General features: G+C 36.6%; 1 protein-coding gene across 4 annotated transcripts in view; it reads right to left on the bottom strand.

The window, feature by feature from the left end:
* Pot1 (protection of telomeres 1) overlaps positions 1–24,257 on the bottom strand; it is a 58,220-nt gene that overhangs the window by 13,244 nt on the left and 20,719 nt on the right. For 3 of the 4 annotated variants that reach the window (XM_029533746.1, XM_029533739.1, XM_029533741.1), the window contains 4 exons: positions 14,321–14,451; positions 11,026–11,316; positions 7,432–7,587; positions 77–246 (listed from right to left, as the gene is read on the bottom strand). In XM_029533746.1, the coding sequence (XP_029389606.1) occupies positions 77–246; positions 7,432–7,587; positions 11,026–11,316; positions 14,321–14,451 (748 nt within the window). Of the gene's footprint in view, positions 1–76; positions 247–7,431; positions 7,588–11,025; positions 11,317–14,320; positions 14,452–23,030; positions 23,175–24,257 lie in introns of those variants that run through there. The other variant, XM_029533747.1, reaches the window with a different exon arrangement.

The raw sequence follows: 24,257 nt of genomic DNA on the forward strand, positions 1-24,257 counted from the left end.
CCTTTATCACACTGGTCCTTCCAAGCCTACAAAGTAACCTAATAAATATCTCAGTTATGTTCTCAAAAATACTCACTTTTTCAGCTGATCCACACAAGAGCTTGTATCTGGCAAAACCCTAATGCCCCGACCATAACTGGTCCCTCCATGGAGATGGAACTCCAGCCTTAATAATGAACTCCTGGTTTCTGAATTAACAGACTGAAGTTTTGTGTGGAGGCTATAGATTCTAAGAAAGCTTCCAACCTACAAAAAGATCATTTAGAAATCTCATTTTAGAATAAAAGGGATTAATTAAATAATTTCTGATACTTGAAAATTTTACAATCAATAGGAGGCAATAACCAAGGACACAACAACCAGGGACACAGATCAAACAGAGAAGACACTAGAAGCAGGACAGTACTGTGACTAGTATCAGCTGTGTGGATATGAAACAGGTACATATTACACAACATAAGCAGGACCATTTCAGAGGTCCATCAATAAAATACAGTGAAGGAATTTAAGATTAAAATAAAATTCTATTTAATAATATTTGGAAAAGAACTTGTTTGAATTGCTCTGAAATAATATTAAAAATGTGACATAAAATGTCCTCACTATGACACATTAGAAAAAAGATTAATCATGTAGTTTCATCAAAATAACATAGTAGACTTTATTTCAGAGGTTTTCCTGCTAGACACAGAAATGCTCCTGAGCTTTCTGACTACTGGTATTAAATGTATGTATGTGCCACCATATGCTTTACCTTAAAGCACAAATTCTATAGAAAGTAAAGTTTTGTTACAGCAGTTGTACATTTATCACAACCTTGTAAAATACATTATGTGAACTCAACTATAGGATTAAACCAGAATTTTGAACTAACTACTTTTAGTTAATGTCAGCTATTTTCCTAAATTTAGTCAAATCATCTTTAACTAAAGAACTGAAGATTTTTCTCAATGAAGATTTCAAATGAGAACACATATTGGGGTATTCAAAGACACTAATAACACCAAGTGCTGTTGTACAGCATCTAGTATCAGCTATGGGGGAAAGGCAGTTTACGCCTGTATTTTCAAACACAGCCCAGGCATCCCCATTTTAATAAAATAAAGTAAATAAAACTAAGACATTCACATCTACCCAAAGGGACCAACTACAAAATATAAGCTGCATGTATTTTCATGTAGTCTTATGGGCAAAAAGGAATGAAAAAGAGGAAATGCAATTCATTTGCATATAAACAGTATTTCTGAGTATATGACAAATGAGAAGCCATCTTTCTCCTTTCCCCACAAATTCAGTACAGTAGTGGTAACATTAGAAAGTAAGCATCAAAGGGAGGGGTCGAAATGGGGAGGGATGGAGGGAGGGAGGGAGGGAGGGAGGAAGGGAGGGGGAAGGAGAGAGAAAGAGAAGGCTAAGCAAGTGAGGGTTGCACTCTGACCCTCCTTGTTAATCTTCAGTGCTGGCGGAGCAAAGGCAGGAGAGAGGAAGTCAGGAAGCAGCAGCCATGCTCATAGCACTGCTCCTCCCCCCAAGGACTTCGTCTCTCCATCTTCCCTCCATCCTCCTTCCTGGTGGATGTTCTGAAGAGGGAAGGCAGAAGGAGGGGTCCAGACTACCTCCCTCACATGCCTTTACCTGCTTCTTCTACATCAGAGGTGGGAAAGGCAATACAGAGGTTTGGGGAAAAATATGTAAAATCTCAAGAGAAATATATAGTTTTCTGTGGACTCTAAAGTGAGATACTAGAATAATAGATATTAAAATGGCTACTTTGTAAGCATTTTAGAATGTTTATTACGTCTGTCTTATTTATTTATTTTTTTTATTTATACAGCATTTCTATAGCACAGAAGTTGATAACCTTCAAAAGAGTAGAATGAAAGCTGAGGCACAGGGAAATGACCTACATTAGCTAAGCTATCTGAAGCACAATTTCATTTACATTAAAATTTAAACTTAAGGAGTTTCAGGCGGATACTTCAGGGTCTTCCATGACATCCAATATCTTATTCCAAAAAATGTGTATGGAAGAAAAAAGTCAAGATCACTCTGAAGAGCAGGATGTGGGGCGAGGCAGAAGTACAATGAACACTCTAAGGAGGACACAGTTACGTGCTAGAGCAAGAGAGGGGACCTGAACTGCAAGAGACTGAGCTCAGCAGGGGCTTAAGAAGGTCCCATGTACAGCTCTATCTGGAACAACGGTGGCAAACTCTTCGGGAGAGAATGCAGATGGTGAGTGCGTGCTCGCTATTACAGGTCTTCCTCACTACACTGCAGTGGCATACAACAGGTACAGACTGAGCTTGCTCCTCTGATCAGATCGCAAGAGTCAGCATGACACTTTGTTATTATTACAAACACCTTCTGGAGGCAGCACTGGATGGTTCTATAGCTTGAGTGAAGATTATGAGATGTGTCTGATGATCTATTACGTTAAAAAAATTGTTTAATCTTGTTATAATTGCAATATTTTCCCTGAATTTACAAACTAAAGAATTACAATAAAAAAAAAAAAAACATGAAGGTGTAGCATAATCTGTTACAAAGGTTTAATCAGTAGATAAGCACTAACAATATATAACTAGAAAGAAATCACAATGCCAGTATAAAAGAGTATTTTCCAATTTTTGTTAAAAAAGTAGGTACGGTGCAATGTTTTTATTTTCTCCTATAGCTAACGATAATTAGTAGGCCACTAAATGACAAAGTGTGATTATGACTACATATGTTTTATGCTGTTTTAAGAATTGCAGCATGGTAAAAGTGCACTATTTATGGAGGTTGATATCATGCTTCATAACAAAGTCATTATTAAAAACACTTTTCCTGCTCCGATACAAGTTATGAAATTATCCCATGCATGCTGATGTGAACATCTGTCTTGAAGTGCCGAGAATAAGGTATTTGCATCAATGACACGTGACTGAAGACTTCTGATTGGTTTATGAGAAAATGAATAAAATTTGTCCCAAGGAAGATTACGTAGTTATATCACACAGAGAGAAGCCTTTGCACCCTGATTTAGCCCTGCAGAGGCTATAGTGCTATGATGTCTGTGACAGAAAAGACAAGCCATCTATTTTCTTACTTATGTGTGCTCACATCACCCTCTAGTGGACAATGCAGAGGATACAACATTATGACTATAAACATTTACAATACTGTTGGACTGCTTAACCAGTTAGCAGGTCTTAATCCTCCCTGCCTTCCCCAGAGAGCCTTTGCATGAGCTAGTTGAGATTTAAGGAAGAAAAGCAACCGGGGCAGCCCTGTGGAGTTAGGGAAGTAGCAAAGGGAAAGAAAAGTGAATTCAAATGATCCAAAGATCAAAGCAGACAATGGAGCTGAGTAAAAGTGCACACCCTTTCTCCTCATTAAAGAACTAATCCTTCCTGCGTATTACGAAAACACTTTCAAATTTAGACTGATGGTTATTATTGTTTCCAAAGAAAGTCAACCTGTGTAGACAGAATCTTCAGAGAAAAATGCAAAAGTCTGCCTTCCAATGTATTTTTCCCAAATCTAGTTGCCTGCACACACATACCCATGTCTAAAAGATAAGATGACATAGTCACAAAGTCACAACCCCTGGCCCTGCCCTTCATGCTGTTTACTGATCTGAGTCAGCTAAGACATTCTGTAACACAGTATGAGAGTGTCAGTGTTTTCTGCTCTAGGACATTTGTTTAACAAAAGGTAACAGCACTGAGCTGCACACATATGGTTTTATTTCTGTGTTTTCTCTTTTTATGGATAGGTTGAAATGATCTACAGCTAAGATCATTTCCTTTCAATGTTTACTAAACCTGGAAAAAGACACTTGACCTTCTGAATGCCTCACTTTGTCACATAAAATGGAATGAAGCCAGCAGCTCTTCTCTTGAGATAATATCCAAATCACTCTGCATATTGTTATTCATGATAGTGCTATCTACTAGAGAAGAATATAAAATATATAGGTAATAATTAACAAAAAGTATTCTCTACCATTTATGAGTCTAAATTTTTACTAAAAAATCTGCCAAATTTCCATGGACAGTAAGAAAGGTCTATACAATATACAAAACACATTCAAATTAACTGTGTGTGCTAGAGATGGTATAATACTTAAGACATAATCCATGTCTACACTCTATCAAAACAATTCAGAAAGTTTTAAGAAATGAAGTTAGAGAGCTGGAATTAGGGCTAGAACCTTTGTCATGTGCCTCTCACAGAGCTACTTGACTTCACTGGGACAGACCTGTGCGGTCAATGCCCAGTGTCTGCTGGACACAGTGACCTGTGATGGACCTCGGTGTTACTTTCCCACAACCACGCAGGAACAGAGACTTCTTCCTGGCTGTCTGGAGCTGGTGGTCCGTGGAATAGGAGCTGAGGAAGCAGCACTGGCAGGGCCCAGGGCAGCTGCTGCAGAGTCTGCTTTCAGATAATCAGACTTGGCTCCAGCACCTACCAATAACTCAAAACCTATTTTTGGAAAAACAGATGAGCAAAAAAGAATTCAAGGAGATTCTAAACAAAATATGTGGCCTGAAGATATTTCCTTTATTGAATGTGAAATTTTGTTTCCTACAATAACCTGAAAACTTTAACAATACAAAATATTTTGCTTTATATAAATTAAGGTATGATGAAAATTCACATATTCCCAGTGCTTCTAGTCCTCTAAGCTGGACTTCACAAATGAAACATTTGTAATGTTTTAAACATTTGAATATTACAAATGGAAAACAGTATTAGAAGATTTACATGTAGATGTTGTCCAGATGCTACCCATCCAAATGAAATAATTTGTCATTATTATTATTATTATGTTGGAGATAAATACTACTTTAGTGATGACTTTCTAATGGTTAAAACCTGAAGCTCAGGCACCATTTCAAAACCAGGGGTATGAAGACATAAGTGCCAGAGACACAGGAAGTTTGCTGTGAGATTGTGTTTCCTAGAAATCCTGGAGAAGCTAAACCCATGAAGTCATACCTGCAAGGCTTGCAAAGTATGGTCTGAACCAGGATGATATCAACAGGCATGCTAACACGGAAAAAGAAAGATGACAAGTAAAGTCAGAGGAAGATCTACAGACAACCAAGCAATTCGGACAGCAGGAGATACAGTCTTCCGCCGGGAAGAAGGCATCGACTGGTTCTCAGCTACAGTACTGGTTTGAATGAAAATAGTCCACATAGTCCCATAGGGAGTGGCACTATTTAGGAGGTGTGGCATTGTTGGAATAGATGTGGCCTTCTTAGAGAAAATGTGTCACTGTGGGTGGCTTTAAGGTTTTTGACCCTAGAGTCAGTCCAGTGGTTCATACTCTCTTCCTGCTAGCTGCTGCTCCTGACATAGAACTCTCAGCGACTTCTCCAGCATATTCCTGCCTGTGTAGCACCATATTTTCCTCCATGATAATAGTGAATTAATTCTCTGAACCTGTACGCCAACTCCAATTCAATGTTTTCCTTTATAAGATTGGACAAAGTCATGTTGTTTCTTCACAGCAATAGAAACCCTATAAGACAGATGTTGGTATCAGGGACTGAGGGATTGCTGTGACAGGCCAAACCATGATTTTCTTTCGAGGAATGTAGACTTTGGGTTAGGAAAGTAGTAAAATGCTTTAAGCATAGCTTAACAAGCAATACTAGTAAGAACATGGAAGACAGGGGTGGTGAGAGTTTGAACTGTGGGGCCCCTGCTCAGGGGAGAATAATATTAATATATGGCCTAGAGATCATTCTTCTGATATTTTGGTGAAGAATGTGACTACTTTCTGTTCTTGTCTAAAAAAATCTGCATAAGGCTAAATGGAAGAGCTATCAACTAGCTAAAAGGATGAAAGAAAAGCTTATGGCCAGGCACAATAATGCACACCTTCAACCCCAGCACTTGCAAGGCAGAATCTGGTCTACACAGTGAGCTCTAGGACAGCCACGCTTAGGCAGTGAAGGACACCCTAAAACAGAAAACTGCTGAAGACACAATGCAGCGCGGGAGCCATACTTCTGTCCCAGCAAGCAGCTTTAGAGTCCAGGAAAGAAGACTGCAGTTACACCATCCTCTCTACAGTTAAGGACAGCTGTGAGACAGGCATACACCACAGGTGTCCCTGCACAGACGCACACCGGGCTACTGTGTGAAACTTTGAAAGTGAAGCCTGGACTGCCTTGGAGACCGACCGCAAGATGTTGAAGATACCAGAGCAGTGGAATACCTGATAAGGAGGGTGGTCAACAAGGAGTTAAAGCCACCTTGGTGAGTAAAGAGGCTGCAGTCAACAAAGCTGAAAGGAGCTGGAGATCTGAAGAGCACTTTGACATCAGACAAGGCATAGAGTTCCGAGTCTGTTTTCAGTCTTGCTTTGGTATCATTATGTTCCCTTTCTTCTGTTTTGGTAATGTCTATCCCGTGCCATAGTATGTTGGAAGTATATAATTTCCTTTTTGCTTTTGATTTTATAGATGATTAATTTTTTAGACTTCCATGAGTCTCAGAAGACACTCTGGACTTTTAAATGGGGTTGAGAGTGTGATAGACTATGGGGCCTTTTAAAGCTAGACTGAATGCACTTCTGCATCATGATACGACTATAAACCTATGGGGGCCAGGGAGTGGAATACTGCGGTTTGAATGAAAATAGCCCATATAGGACCACAGGGCGTGGCATTATTAGGAGGGGCAGCCTTGTTACAGTAGGAGTGACCTTGTGGGAGGAAGTGTGTCATTGGGGGGAGTTGTGTGTGGGGGGTAGGCTCTGAGGTTTCAGAAGCCAGCTCACTCTTCTTGCTGTCTGCACATCCAGACACAGAAATCTTGGCTCCTTCCAAGCACCATGTTTGACTTCAGAGTCCCCATGCTTTCTGCCATATTGATAATAGGCTAAACCTCTGAACCTTAAACCCGCTCCCAACGAGATGTTTTCCTTGGTAAGAGTTGCCCTGGTCATGGTGTTCTTCCCAGCAACAGAAACCCTAACTAAGGCAAATACCAAAGGCCAACTCTGAAAACATATATGCAAGTAACACTTATAAGGATGGAAAAGATACTGTTTATATATTTAGAAAATACACACACACACACACACACACACACACACACACACACACGCACACTCATACACACATTAACAAAGAAAAAAAGGCCATGCAATTTTAAAGGCAGCAAGGAATAAGGAGTAAATGAAAGGGATTGGAAGGAGAAGAGAAGAGTTAATCATGCAATTATATCCACAAGTAAAAAAATTTTTAAATGTGTGTGTATCATATTCAAAGTTTTAAATTTAATTTAGATATTCATTTTATACGTTAAAATTTGAAGATAAATCTGAAGTTAACTTCTATATACTAAATATTACTTACAAACAATATATACAAAACTAAAAAGGATATAAAAACAAACAATAAGCATCTGTCTACTTAACATCACCTTGATGGATTTTGCCACTTGAACATGGTTATCGTAGACTAGAATGTCTATCACCAGACTCTGTAGCCGTTGAATGTGACTCAAGTCACCTTCAAAAGTAAGATCTTGTGTGGAGACTCTCCAAGAGGGAAACACAGTCTGGGTTCCATCCCATACCTGCCATGGAAAAGGAAAGCTTAATGATCTTTATTCAAAAACAGTGAGCAAGCGTAAAATGAATAGATGTGTGTTATTAAGTATCTAGTACCTTAAAATGTTGTATATCCATCTGTGATTGTAAGAGGAATAATTATGAACTGCTGGTGATAAGCAGAAAAATGCAGAGATACAAAAACGAAAAAGTCACTGTATGATACCAAACAAAATATTAACTAGCCGTGGACTTTGGATTTTTTCTATCCTGTTCACCAATACCACACCCCTTCTCCCCCTACCGTCCTCTCTCTCTCTCTCTCTTTATCTCCTCCATTATACCCATCAGCTCTGAGTATGTATGGCTTCTGGTTACTAGAAAAAACAAAGATATAAGGCAAACTAAGGAAAAAGAAAACATTAAAACAATTATATTATACCTGCTTCAAACTGAGTATGAAGAAGTCTGAAGATGCTTAAGAAATTTAAACTTAAAACCATTTTTTAGCATCTACATTGTATGAATAGAATAATAGAGAAACAGTGGAATAATACTTTGTTTAATGATTTTTGAGGGTAGGAAAGATGGTCACAACTGATAATGCATGTAGCTGTTACAGAAGACATTAGTTTCATTTCCTCTACCAATGTCAGGCATCTTACAACTGACAGTAACTCCATCTTTAGGGGATCTAAGGCACCTTCCTTGCCTTACTAAACATCTGTATAAATGTATATATACCCATATACAGATAATTAAAAAATAAAGCCTAGATCAGACTGGCATGTGGACATAACTGTGGGGGATTTGCTTTTAACTGCTGATTGATGCATGAAGGCCCAGTCCATACAGAGCAGCATCATCTTTAGGAATGCTGTCCTGAACCAAGTAACAAAGCTAACTGAGTATAAGCTACTCTATAAGCCAGGAAACACGTACCATCCTTCATGACTTCTGCTACACGTCCGGGGCTGTGCACAGGGTCTATACCTAGAGAGAGTGGCCTGGAGACACTTTTAGTTCTTGCTTAAGTGGCCTTCCTGACTTCCCTGTGGACTGTGATGTATAGGTATATGTCAAATCGCTCTTCCCTTCCATAAGTTAATTTGGGTTAAGGTGTCTTATCAAAGCAACGGAAATGATACTACAACACATAGCTACTAAATAAACCTGAAATAGATTTATCATGATTACTAAAAAGGGGACCAAGATTACGATTGTACTAGGACTGAAAAGGAAAATATTACTTTGTATATTAATAAGTATAACTTAGAATAATGTCTATTTTCCTGTTTTTAGTATTTGATTAAAATTATTTTTGATGAATAAGAAAATCAACCTCAGAGGAAAATCAGTCATCATTCTGTCCCCTCAAAGTAGTCACGAGCAGCGACTGCCATGAGTTCTTCGCAGGCTAGTTTCCCTACCATATGCACATGTTCAGCACACAGATGAAGACATATTACTAAACAGACTACCACTAAAGTTTATTCTAGAGTTTAAGTCTACAGTTCCACTGTATGGTCATAGAACATTCTAGCATACAAAAATAGTTTACAGTCAATTACTACATTATTTTTTCCTTTCCAGGTTTTGACTGTATAGAAGGTAAACTATTATTTCAAGTATACTTTTCACACACTTAAAATGAGAAATTCATGAAAATAAAATTTTAATGATTTGCAAATATTTTTTAGACATATTAAGCTTTCCTCAAGAGAGTCTTGCTAATTTTCTTATATTTACTTCTCAATGCTGAATTTTAAAATAAATTCCTTGATCTTATTAAGACCTGCTAATGTTCAAGCATGGAGTGGGAGGAGCTTACCACATTTCAGCCCCTAACACCTGCAGTCAGCAGGTTCTGGAGGAGAAAGAATCATTTTCTTTGGGAATGCGATCATTGGTGGGTTTATCATGTCCCAGGGAATGGACTCACATTCAACGATATACTGGCAAAACTACATGACCTTAACGAGTTATTGAAAACCAAACAAAAACAAAAATAAAAACAAAAAAAGCAAAGGAAAAAATATGAAAGTGGGAATGAGATGTTCTGTGAGATGAATGAGGAGATAAAGGGAGAAATGGGAGGTGGATGTAATGTCTTATTGTATACATTTATGAAATTCTCAAAGAATACAACTAAAAAGACAACGTAATAAAACTTTTCACCAAGGTTGGCCCATCAGATAATGGATTAACTACTAAAATGGGCTACAGGCATATATTAGTTCTTTGACTGTATCAGCTACAGGGTAGTAACAGTCAGTCAACAGGTACTCTCTGCAAAGAGCCAGTGTTTTTAATCTTAGTAATGTTCAATGTTTAATAAATGGCATGTGTTAAGCACATCACATTGGCTAGGGAACATAAGTGATTTGTCTAACTGTAGATAACTTTATGTTTGTTTGGTTTAGCTTTATTTACTTGATGTACTTAACTTTCTTAAAAGAAAATTTTATTTCTATGCTCTATGTTTATATAAAGTTGTCAACTTCAAAAGCTTGGTATTTTATTCAGTGATTTCTATTTTCACTGTTCCTTTAAAATGTTCCAGCAGTAACCGCGATGCTAGACCCTGTCTTGTCTAAGGACTATGACACTGTATTTCTTGTCTAATTATTGTCAAATAAACAGACAACAGAGAATTAAACAAGGATCTCAGCCAAGGAGGTGATGCTAAAAACCCCTCTATCATATGGTTAAGCAAGAAGAAAGATTAACTACCTTCCTTAGGTTTTTCATGGTGTAGGAGTAAATGAAGATTACATTGTGTTTATGAGACTGCATTTTTTTTTCCTGGCTGATTTAAAAACAAAACAAAGATACCAACAAACATTATAAGGTTATTTATGCCAATTCCCATACCAGGCAGTGAAAGACATGGGGACAGAACTTAATGGCCATAGAAAGGAAGTTAATGGATGACAATAGAGGTGACTTTTTTCTTTTGAATTTGTTTTTTGTTTGTTTGTTTGTTTTTGTTTTGTTTTGTTTGTTTGTTTGTTTGTTGTTTTGAGATAGGGATTCTCTGTGTAGCCCTGCCTGTCCTGGAACTCACTCTGTAGACCAGACTAGCCTTGAACTCAGAAATCCGTCTGCCTCTCCCTCCCAGGTGCTGGGATTAAAAGGGTGAGGCACCACTGCCCAGCCTAAAGTTGACTTTAAAAAGCAGCAGAAATCCCAACACAAAAGTGTCATTGTTCTGTAACTCATTTTTATTAAAAGAAGTGAGTGTCACACTCTTCCTAAAATTCATACTTGATGATACTATTTTTCTCTGAAGGAAAAGCACAGGAAAATGCAGGAGTACAAAATATGTCAAAAGGGGCAGGGTTTTTCAACAATACATTCAGTTAAATTCAGTATGAAAAGCAGTCTACACTCTCAGAATGCTACAGGCTCCTTAACGACAGCCAGGTGGCACTACAGCATGATTTCTAATACTTAAAGCATACCTTTAGAAGAAATGCTGTGGCATCCACTTGTGCTTTGCCCAGGAGCTGACAGGTTAGGTCGTAATACTGCATGGGCTGAACATCACACAGCTGCACTAAAGTTGAAGACGCTGAAATGTGCTTGGATGCCCAAACCCGCAAAGCTTCTACCATTTTTTGGTCCTGAGGAGTGAAGCTAAAAACTTTGCTGGAAGTACGTGCTGTGACAGGCATCCCTAAAGTCCCTTCAAATGTCAAAGATGCGAAACCAGAGCAGTTGATTCCCTGAAGCTCATTTTTATACACTTGGATCTAAGAAGGTGGGACAAAGCAGAAAATAAATAAAACTCAGGAAACAAAGACACCAGAAATTATACATTTTTCTGGTATAAGTAACAGTATTTTTTATCCATTAAATTAGCTCATGAAGCAATACAATCAGTTGATAATGTCAAAAATACATAACTGTGCAAAATTTAAAACATTAAGAAAAATTTATACTGTAGAAAAATAGTATCCAAATCCTATTAAACTTGCATTGTAACATGTATGAGTTTTTATTAACTATAATTTTTGATAAGGTGAAGGAATAGTGTGAGAGTTATTTATGTGGCATAGCAAAATCCTAAAGACACAAACATGTGAAGCAATGCCCATAACAGAGGCTAAGGCATCTTTATGACTGAATACGCTGAACTGCATTATGAGGACTTTCTCTGTGTAAGTCTGTGGGCTCCTTTACAAATGTATACCTATCAAATACATAGTAGCAATATTTTGTTCATGAACTCACTTGTTCATATGAAATAGTTCCGTATACTTTAAAAGCTCTGGTAATATTCTATGACTGAAAACAAAGTAATTATTTCATTTTCTGGTTGCTTGATAAAAAAAAAAATTTCCTATACTTTATCAATTTGCATGTGTTTTCATATTTAAAATGAAATTTGTAGGCAGCACATATTTGACTCTTGATATTTATTTAACTTATATTTTTGGTAGTATTCAAGCTGTATATAAAAATTATGGTATGTGTAAGTATCCTCTACCACCTCACTGTTTTACCTCTGTTCTTGTTTTTTAAGCATATGTTTCCCATTGTTCCTTTATTCCCCACGTCTGGAATTCTTGATGCTTCATTTACTTTCTTAGGTATAAATGGATTCTTTGCAGCACAGTGTGTACAGAATCAGTATTGTTGTACTAGCCACTCCCTGCTTTAACTTCCCACTTCCCTCTGTGTATTCTGTACTACACAACTGTAACTGTCATTGCTCTAGTTCTACCTAAGCATCCCATCTGTCCCTTGGATTACTGGTTTGTACAAACAGACTGCTTTTGCTTAAGGCATGTACCTCTTAGTAAAATTATCAAGATAAATCAAAAACGGTACACATTTACTTACACTCAAATAGTTTTGCAAGTTCTTAGCCAATCTCTAGGTGGAAAGGGCCCACGCTACTGAAGAGTGGTTTAGTCTAGGTAATGAGTTTTCATCAGAGACCCCTGCTGTTGTTGCCTGTATGGAGTGTGCAATGCCCTTCCAGCCGACTTTAACTTTGCTGGTGCTTTTCAATGTTTCCCCCACCCATGAACTTTTTAAGTTTGTCTTATTGTCTTAAATATATTTCCCCCTTTCATTTTTTTTCTCCTGAACTTTAAGCTACACATTACATTATGAGATACTACTGCAAATGTCATTATGGTCTATTCGTTTTTATCTACCATGTCTTTATAGCTGGTAGCATCATTGTTTCTACCTTCAATAAGTAATCCTTATTCATGCGTAGGGACTTTTCATTTGTTGTTCCTTTTAGGTACTGAACTTCTTTTTTGTTTCTTGTTCAGTTTCTACTTCTCTGCTTTGACTGTTGATATATTTTTACTTGTTAAACATTTAAATTTGCAGAACATACTTTAATTTTTTTAAAAAATAAAACTTATAATAGCTACTATAAAACTGTAAGAGACTCAATGTCTGAGTCCCCATGGAATGCAGAGTCTATTTATTTTTTTAAAAACTTTCTTCTTCTAGCTCTTGGTAGTAAGCACTTATCCTCATAGTAAGCATTCTGTTCTTGATGACTAGGAGCCTGAGAGCAACCCATCAAAGGTTCTGAAGGTTGCCTCCTCCTATGATCAGAGTTCTGCTCCTTTTGGCAAAATGCTAGCTGAACATTAAAACTTAAGGGTGAGTCTGAAGCAAGCACGGGGTGCCCCACAAACCCTCTGCCTTAGTGAGACTCACCCTGCAAACTTAGTAGGACTTGTAGTTCTTGACAGAAATGAGTCAAGAAGCCTTCTTCTAGAAGGCTGCCCTGCATGAGATAAGGGAAGGTCTTGTGGGGTCCTACCAGACTTGCACAAAGACCTAGTTATGGTTTGTGTGAAAGGCTCACTACAGGCTCCTTTGGTAGCATGGGTTGTGGTGACTACGGAACACAGAGCCTTGGCGCTAGTACTAGGTACCGACCTCCTCTAGATCTACATTTATTTTCTTCTGCTTCTTATTCTGGCAGCCACCTGAAATACACTGCTGCCAGCCTCTCTACCATAAGAATGAGCCCAAATGGACTGCCTTTTTGTAAGCTGTGCCTGTCACAATAATAACACAAGACAGTGTTAAAGAGGTAGAACACTAGTTATCCTTGACCAGACTAGACCTCCAATATCTCTACTGCTACATCTCTGTTTCCTATTCAACTTTAATTCTCCTAATAAAGAGGTTTTTAGAATCCATATGTGATCTTGCGTGGACTGTACAGTATGGTTCAGTTGTATTCTGGGACAAAATCCCAAGCCCAGCAGACTTCTGGATACAACTGTATACCTTTTCCTCTCTAGAGAGTGTCAAGTTCTTTTGGCTGGGTGGAATTTTAGTCTTCCCTTCCTCAGCTTACCAGAACTCTACAACTTGTACTTCAGGAATCTGAGGTTCGCCAGAGCACCAAAGTAAGAACCCCATATTGAATAAAATTAAATTAATCAAAAATAAGTTACAAGGATATATCCTATCCTCTGCACGTTATACATGGAAACTTGAGGACATCAACCATATTTAGAAATAACAAGACAAATTGGAACCAGTTGGAATCATAGCTTCTAATACATGTCTAGGGAAAGAGGACACGCAATTTATTTAAGTGAAAAGGAATCTAGCTACTAAGAAAGCCTGATACTATTTACATTTCTTATCTCTTTAAATGCTTAGTGTCACATTTTAACAAGGCAGCCATATAATTAGTACTAACTGCTGTTAGTGAACAATGCAGACTTCTTGTCTAATAATGTAGGTTGCAGAAAGGATGAATTATACCTTCAGCCTGTGGAAGCGAACAATGTCTCCAACTTTATAAATGATGGGGAGGGCTTCATAGTTTCCACTAAAGAGCATACAGGTTAACTTCACATTTGTCTGGTCCACAATTGTTACCACTGAGCAATAATCTGGGAAACAAAAAATATTTTTAAAAAATTAAAGCATTTCAATGCATCTTTGATAAAAGTAGAATATGCTTATTTTAAAATACCAAACAATTTTTACTCATTTATATTATTAAGACTTCTAAGAAAAAAAATAAGGTTAAGACACGTTGGTGGTTTTTTGATTGCAAAATTAATCTGAAAAAGTGATCCACAAAATTTAACCTTAAGACATATAATGAAACAAAAATAAATAATCTACATTATTTTTCTATGTCTAACATGAGCAAGGCTCTGAGTTTAACCTTCAGCATTATATGAGAGGGAGGGAGGGAGAGAAGGAGGGAGGGAGAGAGAAAAAACAAGAATAGAAATACAGAAAATGTAAAAAGTCACATCTGTACTGTACAGATATGAATGATCAGAAAGTTTAGAAACCCACACTATCACCATATAAAAAAAGAATTTATATAAAATTACATACCACCAATAAACAGGAAAGTAAGAATAATATTTTACTTTGGAAAAATTAATATTTGTATGTACAGGGAAACAGAATTTTAACATTGTTGTTATTTAAAGTTGTAATAGATACTGTAGTTCAGAAAATGACACACTAACAAACTGCTGCCTTTCCTAAGACTTGAGTAAGATGGTACCACAACAGTCAAGAACTCCAAATATCAAAGAAGAGGGAAGAAGGTATGAAAATAAATATTGCACATTATTTTTCTGGGAAAAAAAAAAAATCTTTCATTACTTTAAAGCCAAGGAAGGCAAACAGGGAAGGGGGATAACATTTGAAATGTAAATAGATAAAATATCCAATAAAAACTTTTTTTAAAAGATGGAAAAGAAAATCATCTCCACAAAAAGAACATACATACATACAAACAAATAAATAAATATATATTTTAGATGAACATATTAATAGTCATTAAGAAAATAGTAAGCAATAAAATTCAAGAGGAACATTTTCCATGGAATATTACTATGCTACTAAAATTTAACATGAAATATACAGACAGTACCATCAGTCTTGTTGCTGATGTTAGTGAAAATGCTTTGAATTTCTCTTCATTTAGGTTAACGCTGGATGTGCGTTTGTTGTAAATGGTAATGCCATGCCGCTTGTATTCCTAGTCTCTCCAGGACTTTTATCAGGAATGAGTTTTGTCAAAGGACTTTTCTGCATCCAAGGACACAACCATGTGGGCTTTGTTTCTCTTTTATAGAGTGGATTACACTTACTTATGTATATTCAACTATTCCTGAATCCCTGGAATGAAGCCTACATGATGGGATTATTTTTTTTAATGTGTTCTTGGATTCAGACTACAAGTATTTTATTGAGAATCACTGCATCCAGGTTCATAAAAAAAAAAAAAATGGGTTTAATTCATTTTTTGTTCAGCCTTTGGGGGATTTATGTTATCAGGTTAATTGTGGCCTTATAAAATGAATTGTTGAGTACTCTTTCAGTTTGTTTCTTGTTGAATAATTTTAGGGATATTGGCATTAATTCTTTGAATACCTGGTAGAATTCTGCTCTAAAACCATCTGGCCATGGACTGTTTGGTTAGGTGATTTATGGCAGCTTCTACTTCATTAGGTATGTTTAAATGATTTATCTGATCTTGACAACTTTGGAATTTGGAATACAACAAGCAAATCATCTCTTTCTTTTAGATTTTACAGTTGATAGTGTGCAGGTATTTTAAAACTATGTTCTTATTTCTTCCGTGTCTTTTGTCAAGTTATTTTGGCTAAGGACTTCTCCATACTACTGATTTTACTAAAAGAACCAACTTTTGTTTCCTTGTTTCTATTTTATTAATTTCAGTTTAATTATTTCTTGCTGGCTACTGCTTTTGGGACTTCTTTTCCTTCTTCCCCCAACTCCCCNTTTTTNTTTNTTTNTTTNTTTTTTTTTTTTTTTTTTTTTTCATTTTAGAGCTTTCAGGTGTGGCATTAAGTAAGCTCTCCAATCTTTTCATGTAAGCACTTAGCACTTAGTTCATTAGCTCTCAACATGGGAGTCAGGATCCCTTTAGAAATCTAATAGCCCTTTTACAGTTTGCATATAAGATATCCTGCATATCTGACATCTGTATCACAATTCCTAACAGCAAAATTATAGCTATAAAGTAGTTATGAAAATAATTTTATGGTTGGGAGGTCACCAAAACATGAGGAACTGTATTAAAGGGTCACAACAGGGGATTCATCCCATAAACAACCACCAAACACAGACACTATTGCAGATGCTAACAAGATTTTGCTGACAGGACCCTGATATAGCTGCCTCCTGTGAGGCTCTGCCAGTGCCTGGCAAATACAGAAGTGGATGCTCACAGTCATCTATTGGATAGAACTCAGGGCCCCCAATAGAGGAGATGGAGAAAGTACCCAAGGAGCTGAAGGGGTCTGCAGCCCTACAGAGGAACAACAATATGAACTAAACAGTACCCGCAGAGCTCGTCTCTCTGGCTGTGTATGTAGTAGAGGATCGCCTAGTTAGCCATCGATGAGAGTAGAGGTTCTTGGTCTTGCGAAGATTATATGCCCCAGTATAGTGGAATGCCAGGTCCAGGAAGTGAGAGTGGGTGGGTTCGGGAGCAGGCGGAGGGGGGAGTGTATAGGGGACTTTTGGAGAGTAAGCTAGGTAAGGGGATAACATTTGAAATGTAAATGAAGAAAATACCTAATTTGAAAAAGAAAATCCATGACTTAGTCTATGAGCATCTCTCTTAGAACTGCCTTCCTTTTTGTCCCATAAGCTTGGACATGCTTTTACTTTCTCTCAATTTTAAAATGTTTTAAATTTCATTTTGTGTCCTATTTTTCATTCATTATTGAGTTGTACAGGTTCCATGTGTTTAGAAATTTTATGTTGTTGTTGATATCCAACTTTGATCCTTAGTGGTCTGATAGAATGTACTGTTACTTGAATTTTTTTGTAGTTATTCAGGCATGCTTTGTCTTCAAGTATGTGGACAATTTTGGAGAAAGATCCATGAACTGAAAAGAGGAAGGGTTATTCTTTTGTGTTTGGGATAAATGTTTGGTAACTACCTGTTCGATCCATTCCGCATATGGTGTCATTTAGATCAGTATTTCTGTTTAGTTTTTCTCTTGATGGTCTATTAAATGGCAAGAGTGAAGTACTGAAGTCACCTAATATCACTGAAGGTCAGTAAGTGATGTTAGTTGTAATAGTTTCTTTTATGAAACTGGGTGCCATGTGTGTGCATCCTCTTGGCGGATTTTCCCATTGATGAATATATAGTGTCCTTTCCAGACGCTTCTGATTAGTTTTGTTTTGAAGTCTATTTTGTCAGCTATTAAGATGGCTACACTGGTTTGCTTCTTAATTAGTTTAGTTTGGAATATCTTTTATATGCATTCACTCTCAGGTAATGTCTATCTTTAAGGTGTTTCTTACAAGCAGCAAGATGGATCCTAACTTCTAATTTGTTAGACTATGTCTTTTGATTGAGGAAATGAGATCACTGACCTTGAGAGATATCACTGCAATGTTTGTTGATTCCTATTATTTTGCTGTGATGTGGCCTTCATCAGTCCCTTTGATTCACCTGTTTGTGATTAATTATTTTTTTGTTTTCTTGCATGATGTTAACTTCCTCAGGTTGAAGTTTTCTTTCTGGTGTCTTCTGTGTAGCTGGATTGTAGATTAGTACTGCTTAATTTTGTGTTGTCCTGGAATGTTTTACTCCATCTAGTGGTTGAAACTTCTGCTGGGTATAGAAATCTGGGCTGGCATCTGTGGTGTTTTAGTTTGTGGAACATCTATCGGTTAATCTACTAGGTCTGGTTTTGTATGCTACTTATTTGTTTTCTCTCTCTCTCTCTCTCTCTCTCTCTCTCTCTCTCACTTTTAAATTTTTAGTTTTGATTATTGTGTTGTGGTAACTCTCTTTTCTTGTCCAGTTTGTCAGGTATTCTGTATGTGTCTTGTACCTTGATAGGTATCTCCTTCTTTTAGTTAGAGAAATTTTCATCTTCAATTTTGTTATTTTGTTAAAAATACTTTCTGTACCTCTTACTTGGCTTTCTTCTTCCTCCAATCCTATTATTCTTAGATTTAGTCTTTTCGTAGTGTCTCTTATTTCCTTGATGTTTTGTGCTTAGATTTTTTTGTAATTTAACATTTCTTTAACCAAGGTATCCACTTCTTCTATCTTCAATGCCTGATATTCTCTCTTTTACATTTTATATCCTGTTGTTGAAGATTGTCTCTGAGATTTTATTTAGCTCCCTAAATTATTCATTTCTAGTTTTACTTCATTTGGAGTTTTCTTTAGCGATTTAATTTCCACTTTCAGGTTTTGAACTTTTCTTCATTTTATTCCAATGTTTGTTTGTGTTTTCATAGATTTCATTAAATGGCTTCATTCCTATAATCTTTAAGGTCCTTGAACATTTTTATAAAGGCTATTTTGAAGCCCTTGTCTTTTGTTTCACCTATGTTGAAATACTCAGGATCACTGTACTAGAGCTGCTAGGCTGCAGGGAATATATCTTGTCCTATGTTTTATGTTGGTGTCTAAGTATCTAGATTTAGGGTGCTTATAATTTGAGGTACTGATTATCAGGTCTTAGCTCTGTTGAGTGGATTTTCCATTCCTTGGTTTCTGTTGCCCTCTCTGGATCTTAGAAAAATGCACTGGTTATAAGTTGCATGGTATGGAGTGCTGAGTCCTTCCAAGGTATAGTAGCTATTGGTCCAAGTCAGAACTTCTTTCTGGGTTTTGGAAACTGACACTTAAGAATAAAGATGAGCTAGAAGGAGGAGGGCTGTGAGGGTTCACAGAAGGAAAAATGACTGGGTCTGGAAAGAGAATCTGTGGAGTTCCCAGGGAACAGAGGAAAAGAGGGAAGACATGCTGCTACAGGCGGTCTGCTCTAGGATTGGGGATGCATCCAGGAACGTCCAAGCCACAGGGGGACCATCTGTATGCCTGAGTATTGTAAACAGATGCCTATGAGATGGGATAGATTTATAGCAGAGAGCAACACTCTAGCAGCAGCAGACTTGGCAGCGAGGCCTGAAATCTCAGCGTGCGTGTGCTTCACCTAAAGAAGCATATCTGCACAGAGCACAACATGCATCCTGATTTCCAACTTTCATGTGATTTTCACTTTCTCTTTTGTAATTACCACTACCTATCACTTTTAGCCAGTGTGGAGAAAGAAAAAAAGAAAGACTTTCCATGTTCTTAAATACTTTACAGACATGATTTTGTTATCATATATATATATAGGAAGGTCAGAAAAATGGAAAAATTCCTTGCATAAATCAAGAGCTCCCTTGAAAACAAAACATGAAATCCTACCTCTATCTCTGTACACACATACTGATATAATAATTCACAGGCATGTGATACTTCCTTAATTCTGAAATGATGGTCAGAATACAATACATTCTATGAACCTTAAATATTTTTATCCTTGTATAATTTATATGTCTACCTGAAATTTAAATTTCCTCTAATGCAAAAAACTCCATTATGGTGGCTAGTATTTAATATTTTAATAATGATAATTGCATAGATTTGCTTCACAAATTCCAATCAAATTTCTAAAAAAAAAAAAAAAATCTAAGTGAACCTAATACTTTCATTTGTCACTTAATAAAGATACTAAATAAGGACTGAATTGTCCCTCATCCCCAAAGTTTAAATGTTCCTCATGGTGATGGGTTTTCTTGAGAGTCAGGGTTCATTCCTCAGTACTTGTTACTGGCAGAGTTTATACTCTTTGAATAAGTAATGATTTATTATGACAAGAACAGAACTAACGATGTGTGTGACATTTTCCTACGTAAATGGGAACTGACATTTGAGTTTGGTACACATGGATAGAAACCTGAAAAGGAATTAAACACACACAGTTTTAGAGAAGTAAGAAAAACAAGGTTGCTTGTTTACAAACTGGAAACTAGTCAAATTCAAAATACCAGATAGCAGGAAAGGAACTGATTTGCCCACAGTTAAACTAATTATCAAGGCAAACTAGATACTGGTAATTTAGAGCCAAATAAAAACTAGTAAAATATAAGGTAACTTAGTTGACAATATTTCAAAGTACAGAAGTTGAGTATTTGCTGCTTTTCAAATATGAAAACAAATTATTTATGTTAAGCAACATATCTTATAACCACAGCTCCAATAGCTCAAAACCTGTTATTACTTAGTGGTTACCAATTATCAAGGCCTCATTATGGAGAAGGTAGCACGCTAAGTAATATATACAGACAGACACATATATAATCACAAAAATCTCCTGAATTCCTATAAAACTGATACTGCAGAGAATATTGCTTCTAACTTTGAAAAAGGTACTCCAATTTTCAAGCAGGTTAGGTAAGGTGTCTAAGCCCAGGACACTGAACATGAGAACGCTTAGCCTATCTAACTAATGTTCCCATAGTGCATGCTTTTAAAGATATTATAATCTCAAAGATAAGCTTAAACCAGTGAGGGAGACTTCAAAGCTTTTCTAGCCAGGTAAATTATACTATATCTCAATTGTGTTATAGTAGTTACTATTTCATGAAGCTAACAGGAAATAGCACATATAGTAAGTTTACTGCAGAAAAATAGAAAGTTTCACCCATAAATTTAGAATCCAAGAACATTATCAGACTATTAATTCATTCTTACAAACCTGTTACTAAACTGCAATAGCTATGATTCATACACAAGCTAATCAAGGCATGTGGAGTAAGCCAGTAAGCAGCACCCCTCCATGTTCTCTGCATCAGCTCCTGCCTCCAGGTTCCTTCCCTATTTGAGTTCCTGTGCTGACTTCTTTGATGATGAACAGTGCCATGGAAGTGTAAGCCAAATAAACCCTTTCCTCCCTAGGTGGCTTTAATAATAGTGTTTTGTCATTATAAGATACTATCCTAAGAAGATAAATTACTTCCTAAGAATAGTTTATCAAAACCCAGTGCCAACCTGGTCAGAATTGGCATACAACTCTGAAAGAACAGAGTTAAAGATGTCAAAAGAACATGGTCATTCAGTTTTCTCTGGTGTCTCAATTAGTTGCTTTTAATTAACTGCTAACCTCCTGGAAAAGGAAATTCATTGTGGATTTAAAGGAAGTTTCTAGAAGAACTGAGCATAGAACATAACTATTTACACTGTCTCTCCACATTCAAAAAGTAAATTAAAATGTCAATGTATTAGGGTTCTCTAGAGTCACAGAACTTATGGATAGTCTCTATATAGTTAGGGAATTTGTTATGATGACTTATAGTTTGTAGTCCAACTACCAACAATGGTCAGCTGTGAAAGGGAAGTCCAAGGATCTAGTATAGTGGTTCAGTCCAACAAGGCTAGTAGATTCCAAACAGATGTGCTGGTAGAGTAAATGTGAGCAGGCAAAAAGAGCACATCTAGCTTTTTCTAATGTCCTTAATGTAGGTCTCCAGCAGAAGGTGTGTACTAGATTAAAGGTATATAACCACCATGCCTGGATATGGGACTTGTTTTGTTCCAGGCTGACCTTGAACTCAGTCTCCATGCCAAGATCCAGGTCAGAAACTTGTATCTCCCAGCCTCAAGATCTGGATCACAGTTGAGTCTTCCAATTCTGGATTGTAGTTTATTCCAGATTTAGTCATGCTGACAACCAAGAATAGCCATTACAGTCAAAGACATAAAATAAGGAAATCCCGACAAAACGACATGATAATCAAGGATTGGAAATATCAAATATCTCAATTCTAACTCAAGACTAAGTGTACCAGGTAAGAACAGCAATGAGTTTTGATGATTGCTCCAAGGAAGTGATCCAACAAACAAAACAAAACAAATTAGACAGAATAATAAAATGTATTTTTAACCCTCATGTTATTTTTTAATCTTTTCCAGATGAAAACACAAAATTAAAGATAATTTAATAATCTGTTGCCTTGATAACCTTGCACCGGTAGTGAAAGTGTAGACATCAGAAAGAATATCTAAGAATATCATATCCTTTACCCAAACAGTGCATAGTACAAGTATGCATGTATATAAACACATGTATATGCTCAATTACTTCAGGAATATTTCAGAGTCAAACTGATGAGAAGGTATTTAATTAGTTTTACACTTTGGTAATATTTGCATAACTTGACATAAATCTGAAAAGATAACAGATGATAAATTAAGCTCTTTATTCTGCAATCTTGAGCAATTCACCCAATTTCCCCAGCATGACTAAGTGTAAATTGCCTTGGAGTTTTATTGTGAGGGGAAAAAAAAAAAGTAGCTTACCTAAGGAGGTCTTTAATCAAAGAAGCATGCATACATAAAATACATAATCCATGAGAGATGCCTCGGCAAATGCTTTTTCATTTCCTTTTTATCTATAACACTTTCTCTTTTTATTGCTATTCAATTCATTCATTGAATATAAATGAGTAAAAAATGTTTTAGGCAGAATTTTACAATTAATAATTAGCTACAGGAAATTATAAAAGGCAAAGTATCATATCATGCACCAAAATCCAGATAAAATCCTCAAACTTGAATCAAAATCATTCATGTATATGAAAATCAGCAAATACAAAGGGTTTCATCCCCTACCTCTAATCTCCTGGTAGAAATGGGTGGAATATTTATAAATGGAGTAGTTGTCATGGACAAAGGTATGTCAACATTCTGTATGTTTAACATGGGAAGTGATAGACAGCTCCAGCTTTGACGGCTTCCATTACTGAATGTCATACAGTCAAGTGCCTCAAAGAGGTGCCATTACTGAGAAACACCATAGCAATTCACTGTAGGCACTGAAAAGAAGGAAAGCCAGTGCCTGTTTCACTTAGAAACTGCAGCATCACAGGGATACATAACCATTCAACTTGTAAAATCTATATTTAAAAAGCAGAACCATAGACCTATTAGAGGAAATCATTACAAAAAAAACCCCTCCCAAATCCTACAAAAACCACAGTGTCTAATAACAGAATGACATCTACAAGAAGCCACATGGAGGGCTAGGGAGATAGACAGCTTCGTCTGTAAAGTCCTTGCTGAGTAAGCATGTGGACTCAAGTTTGATTTCCAGAATCCAGTTTAAAAAAATAAACCAACCATGTGTGGTGAGTGGCATTTATATCCCTATGCAGAGGACACTGATCCCTGGGGCTCAGTGATACAGTACCTGGGTCTCTACAGTCGAGGCCTGTGAGAGACCCTGTCTCAAATGAAAACAAAACAGAAATGAGCACCGGAGGTTGTCCACTGCTCTCTACAACTAGGCCCTCACAGAGATGAAAGGAACACACAGGAACAATACACACATATACAAGGGTTCTCAAAGTATCATAGTTGTGAAGTTAGTATTTTTAATATTCTATGTTCGTTTAATAACAGGACTGATCGACTTGTAAAGGAATATGCGTTTTACCTCTTCCATGACTTAATATAAAGTTAGGGAAATAGAGCATTTGCTACCTCATAAAGATTGTGATCAGAAATGATAGTACACTATAGACCATATATAATTTTCAATATTTAGGATGTAAGGAATAGCTTTTTTTTTTTAAATCGAGTAAAGAAGCCAAGTTGCATCTGCCATCTCTACAGTAAATTTAAAATTTATAAAATAAATTTAACAAAAAGTTTTACTTGGTCGGGCATGGTGGCACACACCTTTAATCCCAGCACCTGGGAGGCAGAGGCAGGCGAATTTCTCAGTTTGAGGCCAGCCTGGTCTACACAGAGAAACGCTGTCTCAAAAAGCCAAAAAGAAGTTTTACTTGGTGATATATATATATATATATATATATATATATATATATATATATATAT

Source organism: Mus pahari, chromosome 2 (assembly GCF_900095145.1).
Source record: "Mus pahari chromosome 2, PAHARI_EIJ_v1.1, whole genome shotgun sequence".
Lineage (NCBI taxonomy): Eukaryota > Metazoa > Chordata > Mammalia > Rodentia > Muridae > Mus > Mus pahari.